The 17,896-nt window shown below is 61.2% G+C and overlaps 3 protein-coding genes across 12 annotated transcripts in view; 1 reads left to right on the top strand and 2 right to left on the bottom strand.

Annotated features, from left to right (window-relative positions):
- The window catches only part of CROCC (ciliary rootlet coiled-coil, rootletin), a 49,330-nt gene extending 42,705 nt beyond the window's left edge, over positions 1-6,625 (top strand). Inside the window, exons 30-36 of the mRNA XM_055083745.1 lie at positions 1,209-1,424; positions 2,079-2,303; positions 2,732-2,881; positions 3,206-3,406; positions 3,613-3,744; positions 4,990-5,166; positions 5,997-6,625. Coding sequence (XP_054939720.1) covers positions 1,209-1,424; positions 2,079-2,303; positions 2,732-2,881; positions 3,206-3,406; positions 3,613-3,744; positions 4,990-5,166; positions 5,997-6,083 — 1,188 coding nt within the window. The 3' untranslated portion in view covers positions 6,084-6,625. The remainder of the gene's footprint in view (positions 1-1,208; positions 1,425-2,078; positions 2,304-2,731; positions 2,882-3,205; positions 3,407-3,612; positions 3,745-4,989; positions 5,167-5,996) is intronic.
- A 1,221-nt stretch (positions 6,626-7,846) lies between these two features.
- On the bottom strand, positions 7,847-14,000 carry MFAP2 (microfibril associated protein 2). Of its 5 annotated transcripts, XM_024125556.3 has the most exons (11): positions 13,899-13,999; positions 13,395-13,472; positions 12,200-12,316; positions 11,535-11,612; positions 10,397-10,486; positions 10,184-10,210; positions 9,987-10,073; positions 9,818-9,862; positions 8,994-9,081; positions 8,709-8,782; positions 7,849-8,458 (listed from the first exon to the last, which is right to left on the bottom strand). In XM_024125556.3, the coding sequence occupies exons 4-11, from the start codon at positions 11,569-11,571 to the stop codon at positions 8,355-8,357; spliced, it is 552 nt and encodes a 183-aa protein (XP_023981324.1). In that variant the 5' UTR covers positions 11,572-11,612; positions 12,200-12,316; positions 13,395-13,472; positions 13,899-13,999; the 3' UTR covers positions 7,849-8,354. The 5 variants fall into 5 exon arrangements, with proteins under 5 accessions (XP_007114609.1, XP_023981324.1, XP_028340665.1 ...); XM_007114547.4 differs by lacking the exon at positions 12,200-12,316 and having other exon boundaries at positions 7,847-8,458; positions 10,397-10,483; positions 13,899-14,000; XM_024125555.3 differs by lacking the exon at positions 12,200-12,316 and having other exon boundaries at positions 7,850-8,458.
- A 3,028-nt stretch (positions 14,001-17,028) lies between these two features.
- ATP13A2 (ATPase cation transporting 13A2) overlaps positions 17,029-17,896 on the bottom strand; it is a 22,062-nt gene continuing 21,194 nt past the window's right edge. For all 6 annotated transcript variants that reach the window (XM_028487794.2, XM_024125733.3, XM_007114550.4 and 3 more), the window contains 2 exons: positions 17,539-17,708; positions 17,029-17,448 (listed from right to left, as the gene is read on the bottom strand). In XM_028487794.2, the coding sequence (XP_028343595.1) occupies positions 17,314-17,448; positions 17,539-17,708 (305 nt within the window). In that variant the 3' untranslated portion in view covers positions 17,029-17,313. The remainder of the gene's footprint in view (positions 17,449-17,538; positions 17,709-17,896) is intronic.

Genomic DNA, 17,896 nt, shown 5'->3' with positions numbered 1-17,896 from the left:
AGCACAGGCGCTGGTGGTGACGGTGTGTGTTTGGGAGACATCTGTGTGTGTGTGTGTGTGTGTGTGTGTGTGTGTGTGTGTGTGTGTGTGGCAGGAAGCACAGGCCCTGGTGGTGACGGTGTGTGTTTGGGAGACATCTGTATATACGTGTGTGTGTGTGTGTGTGCGCGCGCGCGTGCGTGTGGCAGGAAGCACAGGCCCTGGTGGTGACGGTGTGTGTTTGGGAGACATCTGTATATACGTGTGTGTGTGTGTGTGTGTGTGCGCGCGTGCGTGTGGCAGGAAGCACAGGCCCTGGTGGTGACGGTCGAGGCCGCCGAACCCTTGAGCCCTTCTTGCAGCCACAGATTCCCTCCATGCCTGTCCCCACAGCCCACCCCAGGCCTCTGGCTCCAGGCCGAGCTTGAGCTGGATTGTTGTGTCTGCGGCTCCGGCTCTGGCCTTGGGCCCAGCCACAGGGGCTGCGGGAGGAGGCCAGGAACAAAGCTGGGCAAGAGCCAGAGTGGGGCTGCTGGGCCCAGACATGGCAGGGTTGGGGCTCTGAGCAGGGTGGAAGCGGGGCAGGCCTGGGCGCTGTTGTTATAACACCTCCTTGCCCCGTCCTGTCTCTAGGATGGTGACAGGAAGAGAAGGACCCTTGTCTGGCTTCCTGCGCTATCCCCACTCCGCAAGTCTCCTTCACCAGCTGACCCCGCGTAGGGAAGGGAGGAGTATCATCCCCTAAAACCCGGCAGGGCCCAGGGCTCCTGCCCGACTCAGCTCAGGTCCCACATGCAGCTCTGGGCCCGCCTCTGGAGAGCGATGCAGCAGAGCAGGGAAGCCCTGGAGTCTGCATTTTTACACCTTCCACCGTCACCGCCCTGGGGCTCTGTAAACACCCAGGTTGTGGCACCCCTGGACCAATCTGGTCCCCTGACCACACAGAGGTGAAATAGGGCCAGAGAGCAGGAACGGAGGGATGAGCCTGGATCACACAGCCTGTGAGACTTAGGCAAATCTGGAAAGTGCTCTGGGGTCCTCAAGTCACCCTGTGAACATGTGGGGAGACTGAGGCCCCAAGAGGGTCAGGGGCTGGCCCTGGGTTGCACAGCAAGTGGTGTCTGTGACCACTTCCAGGCTGCTCCCAACTTTCTCGTAAGTGTCCTGAGGGATGTGGGAGGCGTGGGGTGGGCTGCACAGCTGGGACCTGAGCCCTGCCCCACCCACAGGAGAAGATCAGCAAGATGAAGGCCAACGAGGTGAAGCTGGAGAGCGACAAGCGGCGTCTGAAGGAGGTGCTGGATGCCTCCGAGAGCCGCAGCGTCAAGTTGGAGCTACAGCGGCGCTCACTCGAGGGGGAGCTGCAGCGTAGCCGCCTGGGCCTGAGCGACCGGGAGGCCCAGGCCCAGGCCCTCCAGGAGCGGGTAGACTCCCTGCAGAGGCAGGTGGGTCCCCTCCCCCGACCTCAGGCCCCTCTTCTGCCTGCCCTGTGCCAAGTGCATTATGGGGACTCTGTTTGATCCTCCCAGCTACCCTGTGAGGCAGGTATTATCATCACCCCGTTTCACGGATGGGTGGATGAAAGCTCACAGAGGTGACGTCATTGCCCAAGATCACATAGCTAATAAGAGGCAGGGCCAAAATGAGAATTCAGGACTGTTTGTTGACGGAGTGTGCACTCAAAGGAGGCATGTGGGACCAGTAAGATACATAGATTTCACTCATTTTTTTTTTTTTGCCTTGGCCGCCAGGAAGCTCAGCTCTAACTGGAATGTTCAGTAGCTCTGCTAGCCCTGCACTGTCACCCGCCTAAGTCAAGAACACAGAAAATGTCAGGGTTGTGGCGGTTACCCTTTCTTCTCCATAACAGGGAGGAAAGGGGAATGAGAACAGGCGGAAGACCACGGGGTCTGGGACAGCCAGGTTGATGGCACTCTGTGTGAGGGTAGTTAACTGGTGGTACGACCGGGCCCAGGTTGTAGTCACCTGAGCCAGTGGGAACGCATGGGAACAGTGAGTATCAGTGAGAAAGGCCTAGAGAGAGGTGGCAGGGGCTTGGGTTAGGCACACCTGGACCATCCTGTCTGTCTTCCCAACAGGTGTCAGACAGTGAGGTGAAGGCGGGGACTCTGCAGCTGACGGTCGAGCGGCTGAGGGGGGCCCTGGCCAAGGTGGAAGAGAGTGAGGGGGTCCTGCGGGACAAGGTGCAAGGCCTGACGGATGCTCTGACCCAAAGCAGCGCCAGCCTCACCAGCACCCAGGACAAAAACTTGCACATGCAGAAGGCCCTGACTGCCTGTGAACATGACCGCCAAGTGCTCCAAGTATGGGGGTTCCAGGGTCTGGCTGCGGGCGGGCCCAGTGAGAGTTAGCCTACAAAGGCAGGCTTGGGGGCCCTGGTGGAGAGCTGACCCCTGGGATGGTCAATAAGAGCTGCCTTTGAGGGAGGGGGGGGCCCAGTAAGAGCATCAGCCAATGAGGGGAGGCTCTGGGGGGAGGTGGGATCAAGCCTACTAGGACAGAGGCTGCAGGACCCAGGGGCAGGCTAAGGGAAGAGCTGGGGTCTGAGGGCTTCTCCACCTGTGCAGGTGAGTGGCTAGGCTGTGGGCCAGGCCTGCTGTCTGGCTTACTCTCCAGGTGAGAGGACTACCTGTTTAAGGGGCTGTGAACCTGGCCCGGAGGTACCCCGTAGAGAAGCCCCTTGCCTCAGGGCCCCCAGGACAGCCTGGCACCATCAGCCCTTGTCCCGCAGGAACGGCTGGAGGCCACACGGCAGGCGTTATCCGAGGCAAGGAAGCAGAGCAGCTCCCTGGGCGAGCAGGTGCAGACCATGCGGGGCGAGCTAGCGGACCTGGAGCTGCAGCGGGCGGAGGCCGAGGGCCGGCTGCAACAGCTGCAGGAGGTGAGGGCCAGGGCGGGCCCTTCCGTTCCCAGGACCGTGAGGCCCTCGGCGTCGGGACCTTCTCACCTATCTCCACCTTATCCCAAACCTAGGCCCAGCCTCCTGTGAGGAAGCATGGTTCACTCGGTCCATATCCCCATTATACAGATGGAGAAACTGAGGCCCAGAGAGAACTGTCTGGCCTCGGGTGACCATTCCCTGATGTGGGCCTCATAATAGCCTTGCCTAGCAAGTGGGCCTGGCAGGCTGGCATCATCATCTCCAAGCTTCCGATGCACACCCTGAGGCCCAGAGGGGTTAGGGACTCGCTGGCTTCTGCTGCAGGCGCTGCGGCAACGGCAAGAAGGTGAGGCTGCGGCCCTGCACACGGTCCAGAAGCTGCAGGATGAGCGGCGGCTGCTGCAGGAGCGCCTGGGGAGCCTGCAGCGTGCCCTGGCTCAGCTGGAGGCCGAGAAGCGGGAGGTGGAGCGCTCAGCCCTGCGGCTGGAGAAGGACCGGGTGGCCCTCAAGAGGATGCTGGACAAGGTGGGCTGTGTCCCTAGGGCCCTCCCTTCATGTCCTCTGGGTCCCAGCCCTGGTTGGTTCCAGCTGCGTGTCCCCAGGGTGTGGGGGCCGCAAGTCCCCCCGGCCCTGCTACCTGTAACCCAACACCCCTTTCTGAGCTGCTCCCACTTCCTGGGACCTCCCTCCTTCCCCGGGCACCTTGATCCCCTCCCACTCTCCCCACCTAGGTGGAACGGGAGAAGCTTCGCAGTCACGAGGACACGGTGCGGCTGAGTGCAGAGAAGGGCCACCTGGACCGCACGCTCACGGGGGCTGAGTTGGAGCTGGCCGAGGCCCGGAGGCAGATCCAGCTGCTGGAGGTCTAGCCCCTGCTCCCACCCAGACCTGGACACGCTTTCTCTCCCCAGCCCTGGACCCAACTCCGCCCCCACAGTCCACGAGCCCAGAACCTTGGAGGGGGCGCCCAGAGCCAGGTCCCAGAGGGAGGGGTCCTCCCCAGAGTGGAGAGGAAAGAGACCTGTCAGCACACGCGCCTGTGTGCTCACATTGGTTGTGGATGTGAAGAGCTATGAGTGTATGTGAGAGTGTTCTTTCGCATGTAGCACGAATCTTGTGCATGGATGTGGCATGTCTAAGAAGTATTAGGGATATTCCCCCCGGCCCTGCTACCTGTAACCCAACACCCCTTTCTGAGCTGCTCCCACTTCCTGGGACCTCCCTCCTTCCCCGGGCACCTTGATCCCCTCCCACTCTCCCCACCTAGGTGGAACGGGAGAAGCTTCGCAGTCACGAGGACACGGTGCGGCTGAGTGCAGAGAAGGGCCACCTGGACCGCACGCTCACGGGGGCTGAGTTGGAGCTGGCCGAGGCCCGGAGGCAGATCCAGCTGCTGGAGGTCTAGCCCCTGCTCCCACCCAGACCTGGACACGCTTTCTCTCCCCAGCCCTGGACCCAACTCCGCCCCCACAGTCCACGAGCCCAGAACCTTGGAGGGGGCGCCCAGAGCCAGGTCCCAGAGGGAGGGGTCCTCCCCAGAGTGGAGAGGAAAGAGACCTGTCAGCACACGCGCCTGTGTGCTCACATTGGTTGTGGATGTGAAGAGCTATGAGTGTATGTGAGAGTGTTCTTTCGCATGTAGCACGAATCTTGTGCATGGATGTGGCATGTCTAAGTATTAGGGATATATCTGTATCTTTGTGTACAGGTCTCTTCTTGTATGTAGATGTATGTAAGAGTATTGGGCTTTTGCACATATGCATGCAGCCGTGTGAACACAGGTTTTTACATGCTTGCTTTTATCTGTCTATATCTGTATACACATATGGGCTTGTCTCTGTGTTTGAATATGTCTGTGTGTGTGTGCGCGCCTGAGGGGGGTCACTAAGTACCCTGACCCAGGATTTGCAGGCCAGGAGGGCTGGGGGTGGGGGTGGGAGAAAAACAAGGGTCTCTCCTACATCCCCTGCTTTGCCCCAAGGGGCCCTCAGGCTCCCACCCCAGGGAGGTGCCTGACACCCTTTCACACACACGTGCACACGCACGCGCACACACACACACACACACACACACACGGCCAGAGGCCTGACCCGCGGTCCCTCCTTCAGGCCCAGGTGGCAGCACTGGAGCAGAAGCACAGCCCAGCGCGGCTGGAGGTGGGCGAGCATCAGCTGGAGCTGCAGCAGGAAGTGGATCGCCTGCGCAGTGCCCAGGTGCAGACGGAGCGCACCCTGGAGGCGCGGGAGCGGGCCCACCGGCAGCGGGTGCGTGGCCTGGAGGAGCAGGTACTCAGGCCTGGTGGGCTCTGGCCCTTCCCCGGGGGGTGGCAGCCTCAGCAGGACGCCCCCTTCAGGAGTCTGGGCCAGGATGGAAGTGTGGAGCTGGGGGGAAGAGGGGGGAGGAGGAGGAGGAGGAGGAGGAGGGGGGGGCGAGGGAGAGGAGGAAGTGGCGGCAGGGAGAGGGCTGGTAGTAACCTCTTGGGTATAGGCGGTCGATGGCACCCATAACTGAAATGGTCCGGGTGGATCTCTGCTGGTGTCAGCCATGGCTGGACACAGGGGCTCAAGTGATGTCATTGGAACTCAGTCCCCTTGCCACGGCGCCATGCCCGGGCAGGCCGTCTCCCTGGGTGGCACAGGTGGCCTCAGCGGCTCCAGCCTCGGGTTATCCTAACGACCCACGATCCCAGAGGAGAGAGGGGCCCTTTTCCCTGAGAGCAACAGCAAGAGTCCCAAGGATGCTCATCGCAGGCCCCCTCGCGACCGTCTCTGCCCCGATCATGTCTGCAGGGCAAGGCTGCTTTGGTAGGCCAGGCCTGGGTCACAGGTCCACCCCTGGAGTCCAGCTAGCGCCAGGCCTGGCCTAGTGGTGAGAGTGGGGATGGGTGGCCCCCAAAGAGAGGCCGAGCAGTCCGGAGACACCCCACTGCTCCATGGAGCAAAATGAGAAGGGGAGGAAATACCCTGGTTCTTAACGACACCTGGTTTTTCTGAACCAGGCAGCACTGGGTCCCTTCCGGTGTCCTTCCATCAGTCACACCCCACCCCCGCCGCCCCGCTTTCTCTGAAACCAGGCTGGGGTCCTGGGCTGGCCCTACCTCCTCTTTCTTCTCCAGGTGTCCACACTGAAGGGACAGTTGCAGCAGGAGCTTCGAAGGGGCTCAGCTTCTTTCTCCCCCTCCTGCGGCCCCCCAGAGAAGTGAGCACCTTGCTGGCCGGCATCCTGGAGAGCAGCCCCGTGGCCGGGGCGGGACAGGGGAGGGGGTCTCTCGGCACCGTCCACCCCCAGAGTTCAGCTGGGGGTGAGGAGGAGCAGGGGTGGCAGTGCCAGGGGAGGGGTACTCTGGCACCAGGCCAGGCCCGGCAGCGCCCTCCCAGCCTCGTCAGAGCCAACCACCCTCTGTGGGCTCCCCACTCAGTCCAGGCCCTCTCCCCCAGGATGAGCCCGTATGAGGTCCCCCAGGACCAGTTTGAGGTCCTCCCTGAGTGGCTGAGCCAAAGCCAGGGGTTGGAGAGACACCCCCCTCCCCCGCCTTGTCTCTGGCCGACCCTGGAGCACAGGTTCACGGGAAAGAGAAGGGCTGTCCAGGCCTGGGGCAGGGGACCTTCTCTGGCTTCCCAGAGATCTCTTTGCCTTAGTCCAGAGTATTTGTCAGGAAATTCCTCAGAGTTCAGAGTCCCTGTATTTTTGTACCTTTGTACAATGTTAACTGTTCAGAACTGTTGTGTTTTTTGTAACAAGACGACCCCATTTTAGAAAAAAATGGTTTGTACAGATGTGTCCCTTTACTATTAATGTGCCTTCTCCACCTGGGAGACAGGAGGGGGGACAGGAGGGCCCTTGGGCCAGAGGGATGGGGTCCCCTAGTGGGTGCTCAGGGAGATGGGGGCAGCTTTTGAAAGGCCTGTGACGAAAGGTAAGGAGCTTACTCACCTCACAGGATGTCGGGATGGGGAGGCCTCCAGGGTCCTGGGCCACCCACCCCATTTAACAGACGGAGCTGTTGAGGTTTGGGATGGGACCCGACCTATGCAGCTCGACTCTTGCCATCTGAAGCTTTCTGCCCTTTTCTCTGGCTCCTCCTCAGGACGGGGCCCGCCCTCTGGACAGTAACAGGCATTCCAGGCGGTGTGGTAAACAAGTGCAGGCCTGGGAGTGGACGTGGGGTCTTGCCTTGGCTCTGCTGGGTGATCCTGGGCAAAGCCGCTTAACCTGTCAGAGCCTCAGTTTGCTCCTCTGTAAAATGGGAACCTGCCTCCCAGGGTGGTTATGAGGAAGTACACACAGAAGATGGCTCAGTCAGTGTTTCCAAGGAGAAATTCCATTCATCTCATGGAGTCCAGTGGAGTCAGGTCCCTCCCCAGCCCTGCCACTTACCACTGTGGACCCTTGGGAGGCTTACGTAATCTAGGCTTAGTTTCCCTGTCTGTAAGATGCGAATATTAACTGTACCCACCACATAGGCCTGGTTGGAGGGTTAAATGGGGCTGTGTGCTGAGCCTTCAGACAGAGCCTGGTCTCCATATGCTGGTCAGAGGGAGGTGTTTGTTTTGTAACAGTTTACCCTGCTTCTGCCCTCTGAACTGCATCAGCCTTCCCTCCTGCCAAAGCCCTTGATACCAGAGTCCGCCAACATTGACCTCCTGCCTTCCACCCTATACGCTTCCACATGGGCGGCCTCTCATCTTGCTTTGCACCCTTCTCTGGTGATGGGGTACTCACAGACTCACCAAGCAGCCCTGACAACGAGGAAGCTATATTCCTGAACCTTCTATTTCTGATACAGCCCCCTGCAAAACACACACACACACACCCTGGGGGCGGGGACACACACACACACACACACACACACCCCTGGGGGCGGGGGCAGTTGTCATGGCCCATCTTTCTGGGCAGGTCAGAGCTGAAGCGGGTGGATGAGGAGGCAGAGGCAAGGCCACAGGTCACCTGACCCTACCCTTCTCCCCAAGGGGCCGGGTAGCCTCTCAGTGAGGACATGCAGTGTTGAGGCACCTGGCCATCTCCTCTGTGCCCTCGGCTGAAAAAGTGACTCTGAATCTTTAGTAAAAACCTGTTTTTAATTTTGTATAAAACAAAGGTGGTCTATGCCCAGGGGCTGTAGGAAATCCAAGCAGACCAGCTGGGGTGAGGGTCATAGCCTACCTTGGGGGTGGGGCTGGAGTGGGGGACTGTCCTCAGACGGATGGAGAAGGCACATCAGGGGCCCAGGTCCCATAGAGAGGCCTGGGATGGCCCCCACCTGGGGGCGGAGACAGGACACTGGGGAGCCCCCTTTGTGCCCCAAGGGTGGCCACAGGCTGGGGGAAGGGCCTGAGGCAACCCCCGGCGCCGCAGCCACTAACTTTTTACCGGGTAAAAGGAACATCTGGCTGGGGAGAAGAGCACCAGGTCAGGCAGAGCCTGAGGGCCCCAGATCCGAGGAGGGTCCAGGGCTCGGGGTGCCAGTTACACCCTAGCAGCCCCCGCAGCTCCTGGCACAGGAGGCCGCCACAGATTGGCACAGGCCGCTGCTGGCCATCACGCCACATTTGGAGAACTTGTCACGACACAGGTCAGCTGTGGGGGGTGGCAGGAAGGAGTGGGGGTCAGGGTGCGGCTAGGTGATGGGAACTGCTACCCCCTCCCCAACCGTGGTGATGGGGGATGTTCTGAGGATAAAAAGGAGCCGGGAGGGGAGCTCAGGATGCCCCGGAAGTGGCCCTGGATTGAACACATGTTTAATAAACGTCAGATGGGCGCGTGGACGCGTGGATGGATGATGAGCGGGCATGGGGGCAGGGGGAAAGGGGGGTGGAGGCCTTCCTACCTCGCAGGAGCTCCTCGTGGGCACAGACCGTGCGGACACAGATTTCCTTGTTGATGACATACACACGGCGGAGGCTGAGGGGGACGGGGCCAGGGGAAATGTCAGCCCTATCCTCATCCTGCCCCACGGGAGAGCGTGAGACCCAGCCCCTAGGCCCGGGCTTAAACAGAGTTGAGCTCAACCTTGGCATTCACTAGCTTTCCCCACTCCCACGTTGCTGGCTGGAGCTGTGGTGCCCCTCTCCCCCCTGCCACCCCGGTCCCCCCAGTCCCTGCCTGCTCTCACCTGTAGAAGCAGACCTCGTTGAGACACTGTTTGCAAGGCTTATGTATGGAGTAGAGGCGGGTGCACGGGTACTGCTCCTCGCGGCAGTCTGAGTGACAGGTGGGATCAGACTTGGGGGGGCTGCAGCTGGGGGCTTGGAGCTGGGTGGCAGCCCCCAACCGCTCCCATGGGAGACTGGCTCTCAGGGCCTAGGTACCCCTGCACCCTCAGGCCCAGCCTAGACCTGCGTGCACACACCAACACGTGCGCTCACGGGCACTGTTGGACCTTGCGAGGCTGCCCAATTTTACCAGTACATTTATACATACACAAATTCACAACCATGCTTGGGAGCATATATTCAAACACAAATCTATACCCACACACAGCCGCAAAAGTCCACAGCAGCCTCACAGGAGGAGGTCCGCACACTCACACGCTGAGCTGTGAGACGGGGTCCCTCACACGCAGGCTGGCTCTCGGGCTCTCGGCCAGGGGAGGCCCGCTGAGCTGGCCTGGGCTTCCTGCCCCGTCCTCGCCTCTCCTGCCGCCGAGCACCACCCCGTCCCGCCGCCCCGCCCCAGTGTCTGGGAGTAGAGGCCCCTCCTGAGGCTGCAGCCAACTTGGCCTCCAACTGGGCCCAGGGGGATCTCCCAGAGCTGCCTCGGGGGGGCCCTGCAGTTGCCAGCCTAAAGCAGGGGCACCTCTGCAAGCCCCTCACCCCACCATCTACCCCAGCGAGAGCAAAAGGCCTGGCTGTCTCTGTCCTCCCAGTGCCGCACCCCGTTGCACCCTGACTTCCGGGGCCATGCCTCTGTCCCTCCAGGTGTCAGGAAGGTTCTTACCCAGAGGCCCAGGCTCCGTGGGCTCCGTCTCTACAGTTCCTGGTTCTGGTGTTGGGGGAGAGGCAGGCAGAGATCACTGGGACGGGTCTACTCAGGGCAGGGTGAGGTCTCCTCTGCCCGCCCCGGACAGACCTCCCCACTCCCGGGCTGGCTGGAGCTGGTGGCCTACCTAAGGTGGGGGCTGGGATGACCTCCTGTTGGACTTGCTGCTGGGACTGGAACTGAAACTGCTCCTCCGGGGGCCGAGGAGTCACCTCTGCGACGAGAGATGACAAAAGGGTCTGCTGCCCACTCCCGTCGCCCGCAGGTCTCTATGGACTCCCCACCCAGCTGCCCGCCCATCCGATCCTGCCCTCAGCCCTTTACCTTGATAATCATAGTAGTCCGGGTTGTCTGAAAACAAAGATGAATGTGGAATTGGTGGGGGTCAGGCTAGCCCCCAGCCCCAGGTCACCACTGAGCCAGGGACCATACCCCGAGATTCCCATCGCCCTACCACTCCACCTGATCCCTGGCTGGGCCATGCAGATCCAGGGAGCAGGGCTGGCGGGGAGGCCTGGGGGCGGACAAGGCGCTTACCGATCTGGTCGCTATAGTGGGTGTACTGGACGTGGTCTGGGAACGGAGGCAGCGGATCCAGGTCGTACTGGCCCTGAGCCAGCAGGCCTGCTGTGGAGAGGCAAAGCTGAGGGGACGTCCAGCAGGGAAGGGCAGCAGAGGCCCCAAAGCACTTCTGGGGAGGGTATAGGTAGAGGTCCCTAGGGCAGGCCTGTAAGACCCTAAGATCCTCAGCAGACTCTAGACCCATAGGAGGCAAACGCCTTCCTTGACCATAAAGGCCCTTATACTCCCTGGTCCTGTGTCACCTCACTGATCATATCCTGCCCCTCTCCCCCACACTGGCCTCTTGGCTGTTCCTGGAACTCAGCATGCTCCTGCCGGCCCCAGGGCCTTTGCACTTGACTCTCCCTGGGCCTGTGATCCTGATTAGCTTCTCCTCCTTCAAGTCTCAACTGAAATTTCAGCTCTGCTAAGAGGCCCTCGCTGGCCCACCCATACTCTCCATCTCATTCTCCTGTTTATTTCCATCATAGCACTCAACATAATCTGACACTTATCACATCTCCCTTCCCTAGACTGGCAGGCAACACCATGAGGGCGGGCGTCTGTCTGCCTGGTTCATCACTGTATTCCCAGGGCCTAGCCCAGTGCCTGGCACAAAGTAGGAGCTCCACAAATACCTGTTAAATTAATGAATGTTAGACCTGGCAGGGCCTTTGGGGTCCCCATTGATAACTCCCCATTTTGACTAACAGGGACTTCTCCAAGGTCAAGATTGTATAGGTTAGTTGGGCCCCAAAGGGGTCTAGAACCCAGGCCTTCAGACTCCCTGCCTTAGGGGCCTCCATTCCTGCACCTCAGCTCCTGGGAGGGTCAGTAAGTAAGAAGAAAAATGTGGATCCTGGTGTCTGGGCCCACTCTCCAGAATCCTGCCAGTCTGCTGCTGTGGAGGGTTGAGGAGGGGCCCAGGAGATGCCTCTAGTCTTTGGGAGGGGTTGCCAGCCCAGTCTGTGGCCCCAGAGGTAGATGGCCCTGGGAGTGATGGAGCTGAGTTCTGGCCATAGGACGTGACAAAAGCTTACTGCCAGCTCCCTCCCCCTACAAACCCCACTCCCACCCACATAAAGGGAGCCCCACCCACCTAGGTGCCACTTACCAGGCAGGAACAGCAGGAAGAGGTAGGCAGCTCTCATGGTTACACAATGAGGCGGGCTGGACTGGTGTCAGGGGACAGCTGGAGGAAGAGGAGGGGGCAAGCTGCACCCCGGGCCACTACCCCGGGGCTGCGGAGCCCACTTCTGCTCCCTCGAATTCGGCCTGGAGAAGGAGGGATTCGGAGCGGAAGCCAGGCAGGTGGAGGGTCATGGAGCCTGGGCCCAGGGGGAGGGGACTACTTTGGAGGGACATCCTCTGTCCCTGATGGCCCACTGGGTGTTCAGGTCCCGAGGGACTCGGCCTCCAACCTGGTTCCAGAGCTGATCTTGACAAACAGACCCTCCCCTGCCCTGCTCATTAAATGGACATTTCTAAGATTCTCTCTCAGCCCTGGCCCTGCTCTCCTTGCCACACCCATGCCCACTCTCTGGTTCGGCACTTCCCCAGGTGTCTAATGCACTGATCCTGACCCCAGGCCCATCCTCGGGACCCCAACCCTGCCCAGCCAACATCACAGCCCAGACTCAGCAGGAAACCACATGTGAGCCTGGGCCCCGGGGGCCCCTGGGACAGCCAGGCCTGGGCAGGGCTCCCACCCCTAGAAGATTCCTCTCCTGCCAGGCCTCCAGGCCTCCCAAGACCTGGCTGACTTCATCGCACACTCACGAGACTGGGACTGAGGTCTACTTGTCTGCTGCAGCAGGAAGCACTTAGGGTGGAGTCTGAAAAGCGCCTCTCGGATCCTAGAGGGTAGCGCCGAAGGGGACCGTGATGTCCCCCAACCTGACATTGTACGACAAGTGTTATGTGTGTAGTTGTTTTGGGGAGAGGGCCGTGGTCCTTAGCTTTCACCGGACTCTTGAAGTTCAAGAACTCCTGGTTGAGTCCAGCCTCCAGTCTTTGGCCCCACAGTGGACTTGGCAGAATCTACAGGTCCTCTTGTCCAGTCCCAGCTCAGTGCGGGGCAGCCCCAAGGCTGTCAGCCTTCTGCTAGGAGGGCTGGGACAGAGTCCCCGGGCTCACCCATCCGGAGGACCCCCGCCCTGCCACAACAAAAGGAGTTCTTCCGGATAGCTGAAGGGAAAGCTAACTTTGCCCCACCGTGCCTCGCCCAGGGAGTCGAGGGAGAGGGGGAGGGAAGGGGCAGAAACATGGGCATCTTTCCCTCCTTCTGCCCAGTCCCGACGCTTTCGTGACCCACTGCCTGTCTCGTACATTCAGCCTCTCACTCCCTCCTCAACCCTAACTGCAGTCGATGGGGTGGCTGGGGATGAGGTGGGGTGGCGGAGGCGAGACCTGCGACTCAAGCTGCCCCACAGGCCCGGGACATCTGGCTCCCACACCCCCATTCTGAGCACCCTTGGCCTCCTCTTGGTGGGGGACTGAAAGGCCTGGAGCTCCCCACAAGACCTCACTGTCCCCTACTTGCCCCCAGGCTGGCGGCAGGCAGGCTAGCTGGAGCTGTCACCACTCAGGAGAAGGCCCCGAGCTGGGGAGGTTGGTTGGGGGGCGGGGGGTTCTGTCGGTCCCCAAAGCCCCTCCTAGGCCTCTCGGCCCCCTGCGAGGAGGAGTCTTCCTCCCCTCGGAGGTTGAGCACGCAGGCCCAGGCTTCTTGGGGGAAGGAGGGCTGGGCTGTAAAGAGGAGAGTCCCTGTGGCAGAAGCGGGTCCCTCCAGGGGATCACACCTCCAAGCACATCTAGACGACAGACTGGGTGTCGGGAGGCCGGGACCTGCCTAGGAGGCCTGTTCCCGGACCCTGGCCCCTTCCACGGCTGGGACGCCCCCTACCCTCTGTGCCTGGCGAGAGGGGCACTAGCGGGGCCTCCTCCGGGCCCCCTGCCCCCACGCTCACTGACTCACTCTGCTGGAGGCTCTGTCTGCTCCAGAGGCCGGGCTGGGGTCCGGCTGGAGGAAACCAGATGTTGCAGCGCCGCACAGCTGGGAACAATCAACCGCGGAAACTCGCTCGGGCGCGCTCCCTCGCGCTCCCTCGGTCTCTGATCTCTCTTTGTCTCCCGCGTCTCTGTCCCCGCCGCTCCCGCCGGACACCCACACCCCAGCCTCCGCATTCCAACCTCCCAGGGAGAACAAAAGCCGCCCCATCCCCGACGCCCCCCAAATCGGGCTCCCCTCCCTTCCCAACTCGCGTCTTCCCCTCCAAACGACCCCAAACTTTCCAAGTGCCCTCTTAGCATCTGCTCAGACGGCCCCGGACTCAGGGATCCCGAAAGGAAAGCCGCCCCCAGGATCGGGGACCCGCAGAGCCCCGCACCCTCAGAACCTGGGGGCCCTCCGACGTCGCGGCCCACGACCCAGTCCCCCCTCGCGCCCCCGGCCCGGTCAGGCCGCCAGGCCCGCGCCTACCTGGCCGGGTCACTCCGCGGCCCGCTCCGAGTCCGCCCGCCGGAGCCGCCCCTTTGCCCGCTCCGAACCCCCCTCCGGGCCCCCGACGGGGCCGGCGCCCGCCCTCCAGCCTGGATCCGCTGGGTCCTAACGCGAGCGCCGCCGCCGCCGCCGCCGGGGCCGCCACGCCGCGACCTCGGGTCTTCAACCCTCTTCTGGGGGCAGCCCCGCGGGGAGGAGGCGCCCGCGGAGCCAGCCTCACGTCTGTTCAGCACTTTCCGCTGTGCTTTCTCCTCACGGCCTCATCACAGCTGGAGCGCAAAGTGGTGAGATGGGTGAAGTGGGCTTGCTGCCCCCATTTTAACAGAGGAGGCTCCGGAAGATGACTCGCCCACCGCCGCTCAGGGAGAAGTAGCCTTGCCCTCCCTTTTGGCTTCTCCCAGTTTCCAGGACACCTTTCCTGGCCTGGTTTTCCTTCTGCCTCTCTGGTTGTGCCTTCCGGGTCTGCCTAGCCAGCTCCTGGCCACAGCTGCCTTCCATAACCAGCATTTCTTTGAAACCACAGGCTACAGGCTACCGGGCCTGGACGCACGAATGTCCCCGAGGCACATCCAATTCAACAGGATCCAAGTCCAAATTCACAACATCCCGACCTTCCCCAGACCTGGCCCTTGAAGGTGTTCCCATGCAGGGAACGGGCCCACCGTCCTTCCCTTCCCCGGCTAACTGTAACTCCCCTGCGCTCAACCCCTGCAGCCAATCCAGCTCCCACCTGACTCTAATCCCATTCTGACTCTAATACCTCCAATCTAGGCCTTCGCAAACGGGCCCTGCCCTCACCCACTCACCTCAGACAGGGTGGGGGGCAGAGAGGCTTCTACCTAAAGCCTTTCACTGGTCTCCCAAGGTACCCGGGAACAAGGCTAAACTCCCCGGGGGCCCCCAAAGACCCTACCTTTCATCACAGTCTGCCTCTGCCTCCTCATTCCCTCTGCCTGGTCTCCCCCTCCCTTCCTCCACCTGCCACCAGGCCTTTGCTCAAGATGTTTCTTCCTTCTGGAACACTGGTGAGGTTTTCCTCCTTCAGATTATAGATCAAACCCTCCCTTCCTCAGAGGCGAACTTCCCTTTCTTCCTGTTAGAGCTCTTAAGCATCTTCTGCTTTACCGGTCACGGCTGTAGCCCTACGTCTGTGGCTATGTGAGTCCTGCCCCTCTCCCCGATGAGCCTGTCAGCCACGTGAAGACAGAGACAAGGTCTGCTTTTGCTCATCCTCAGTGTTTGCTCACTAGGCACAGTGCCAGGCTCAGAGCAGATGTTCAGTAAACATTTGTGGAAGGAATAAATGAATGTACAGTGGATTCTCCTGGGAGGCTGGCCGGGTGTGGGGTTGCAGGTCTCCTGCCCCCGGGGCAGTCCTGCCTGGTCACGGGAATCTAGGCCTGGGGCAGGGGGCTCAGGCTGGGAGGGGGATCAAGATGGCCCTTGATTCAGGCCCTCACCTTCAGGTCTCCTGGCCTCCCCTTAGGCTGCTTGTCCCTTAGACACTGAATCCTGTTAGGCAGGGACTGACCATGTCCCATGCATCGTTTGTTCCCCAGTGCTGGTCTGTCAAGTGAATGGATGAACGAATAACTATCTGCCACCCCGCCCCGCTCCCCGCTCCAGTGCCTACGGCAGAATAGCAGGGATTTTCGTCACTTGGAGCACTATGGGCCCCGGGGGCCAGCCCGGCCCTCTCTGCCCTTCCTTAGCCCTTCACTGCTGCCAGATGCAATCCCACTAGTGTAGGAGAGGAAACCGCCTGGCAGAACTGCTGTCCCCTACGCTTGACAAAAAGGGGAAACTGAAGCCTCAAAGCTGCCACCTCTAGCGTCCTGGCTCCCAGATCCTCTGCTGCTACCCCCTCCTCTGGCTCTAAGGACCCAAGCACAGGTGGCAGCTATCCGGGGAAGGAGTAGCAGGTGTGGGGACTCTTCTCCCAGTGTTCTCGGAGATTTACTCCTTCCCCGCTCGCCTCTCACACCACGTTATAAGCTGCACCCAGGCAGAGGTCATGGTTTTTGTTCACCGCTGTAGCCCCTGTGCCTGGCACATGACTGCCCAGCAAATGCACGAACAATCAGCTAGGGGTAGAGGCGGGATTCAAACCCAGGCCTCGCCGTGTCCTCCAGCCTCCCTTTGAACAGCATCTGCCACCCTGAACCACTGCTGTCTGATGACTCAGTGCCCAGTGCAGAGGGTCTGTGGATGCACCTGGTGTCACAGGTGACCTCTTCACGCCCCCCATCCTTGTCCTCAGTTGGATTCAACATTCACTGAGCTCCTACGAGGGTGGGCTGGGGGTGGTGCCAGGGCTATAATAATGAGGTTGGCGGGGGCTTTTCTTTCCTGTTGTCCCCTGCCCAGCACAGATGGACCAGATGACGGAGCTGCATCTCCAGAGCAGGGCTTGGCGAGGGTCCCACTGGTGGGATGAGGTCAGAAGCACCCACCCTTCCCCGGGGGATGGTGCACGTGGTTCTGGCTGGGAAACGTGGGCTCAGAGCCTGGATTGCATCTGAGGGAAGAACTGGACCATAAACACATCCCAGGATGCGGGAGGTGGGGAAAGCAGGGAACTGCCCCAGTTAAATGCCTTGTAGGTGCTGGCACTTGTTTGAGTCAAGCCCATTCTCTCCTGCCCCTGCAGGAGGGTAGGACGGTTAAGAGTGTGGACTCTGGAATCAAAGCAATCTGGTCCCAGCTCTGACTACCTGCGTGACCTCTAAGCCTCAGTTTCCATATCTGTAAAAGGGGGACTGGGAATTCCCTGGCAGTCCAGTGGTTAAGACTCAGTGCTTTCACTGCCACGGGCCCAGGTTTGATCCCTGGTCGGGGAACTAAGGTCCTGCAAGCCATGCGGTGTGGCCAAAAATAAAAATAAAAACGGGGGGGGGACAGTACTCCACAGTTATAAGGATTAAATGATGATGCCTATAAAATGCTGAACGGAGCACCGGGCACGTGCTCAACCTGGAGATATGACTGTCGGATGAGGAAACGGAGGCTCAGAGAGGGGTGTTGTCCAACATGATCTGAAAAGTCAGGGGATGCCGGGAGCAGACACGTGCCAGGGGCACTCAGGTCAGTGGTATCAGGCAGGCCGAGGCAGGAAAATATTATGACTTTATTTGCTACACTGACAGCGGCTCTGAGTGCGGGTGGTGGCCGCTGTCTCTACATGGGGCGTCCGAAGTGGGGGACAAGGATAGTTAGCATCTCCCCAGGCGGGGGCAGGGAAGGCTGGGCCGGGCAGACGTGGGACACGAGTGTGACAACCGCCAACCTCGGGGCTGCAAGAGCGATGGCAGTGGTGTCTCTGGAGATGGGTCCTGGTCGGTGGCTCAGAAGCAGGGAGATCCAGTGTTTAGGGTGCCGGCCGGCCGGGCCTGCGCTACCTCACGGGCCTGGTGGGCGGTGGCCAGGGCTGCTCGGCCAGCTCCTGCTCCAGCTGCTTGAAGCGCTTCTTGGAGGCCCGTTTGGGCCGGAGCCACCGCAGGCAGCCTGGGAGGCACTGGTCCAGCACACTCTGCCGGGGACAGGGAGGGCGCAGGGGGGCAGCTGTGGCTGAGTCCTACCCCCAGAGCCCCCTCCCACCCCAACGCGGGGCGGGCCCCACCTCCAGCATGAAGGCCCCCACGAAGTTGAAGGCGACCAGGCCCAGCAGCAGCAGCTTGAAGTAGGTGTCGGCGAAGCGCCTCAGCTTCAGCAGCCCCTGCAGGAGGCCGGGGGCCAGGAGGAGGCCCACCAGGACGGAGCCCAGGAGCACCAGGGCCACAAGGAAGGGCACTGGGGGTGGGGGAGTCCGTCAGGCCAGGGAGCCCCGCACACTCACACCCATGCCCGACGGGACCCCACAGGCACCAGCCCCACAGCCCATCCCTCCATCTCATCCCCCACCTCCACCTCATCCCCCGCCTCCACCTCATCCCCCCTCCCTCCACCTCATCCCCCCTCCCTCCACCTCATCCCCCCTC

The sequence above is a fragment of the Physeter macrocephalus genome, chromosome 3 (genome assembly GCF_002837175.3).
Source record: "Physeter macrocephalus isolate SW-GA chromosome 3, ASM283717v5, whole genome shotgun sequence".
NCBI lineage: Eukaryota > Metazoa > Chordata > Mammalia > Artiodactyla > Physeteridae > Physeter > Physeter macrocephalus.
This window is presented reverse-complemented; position numbering and strand designations above follow the sequence as displayed.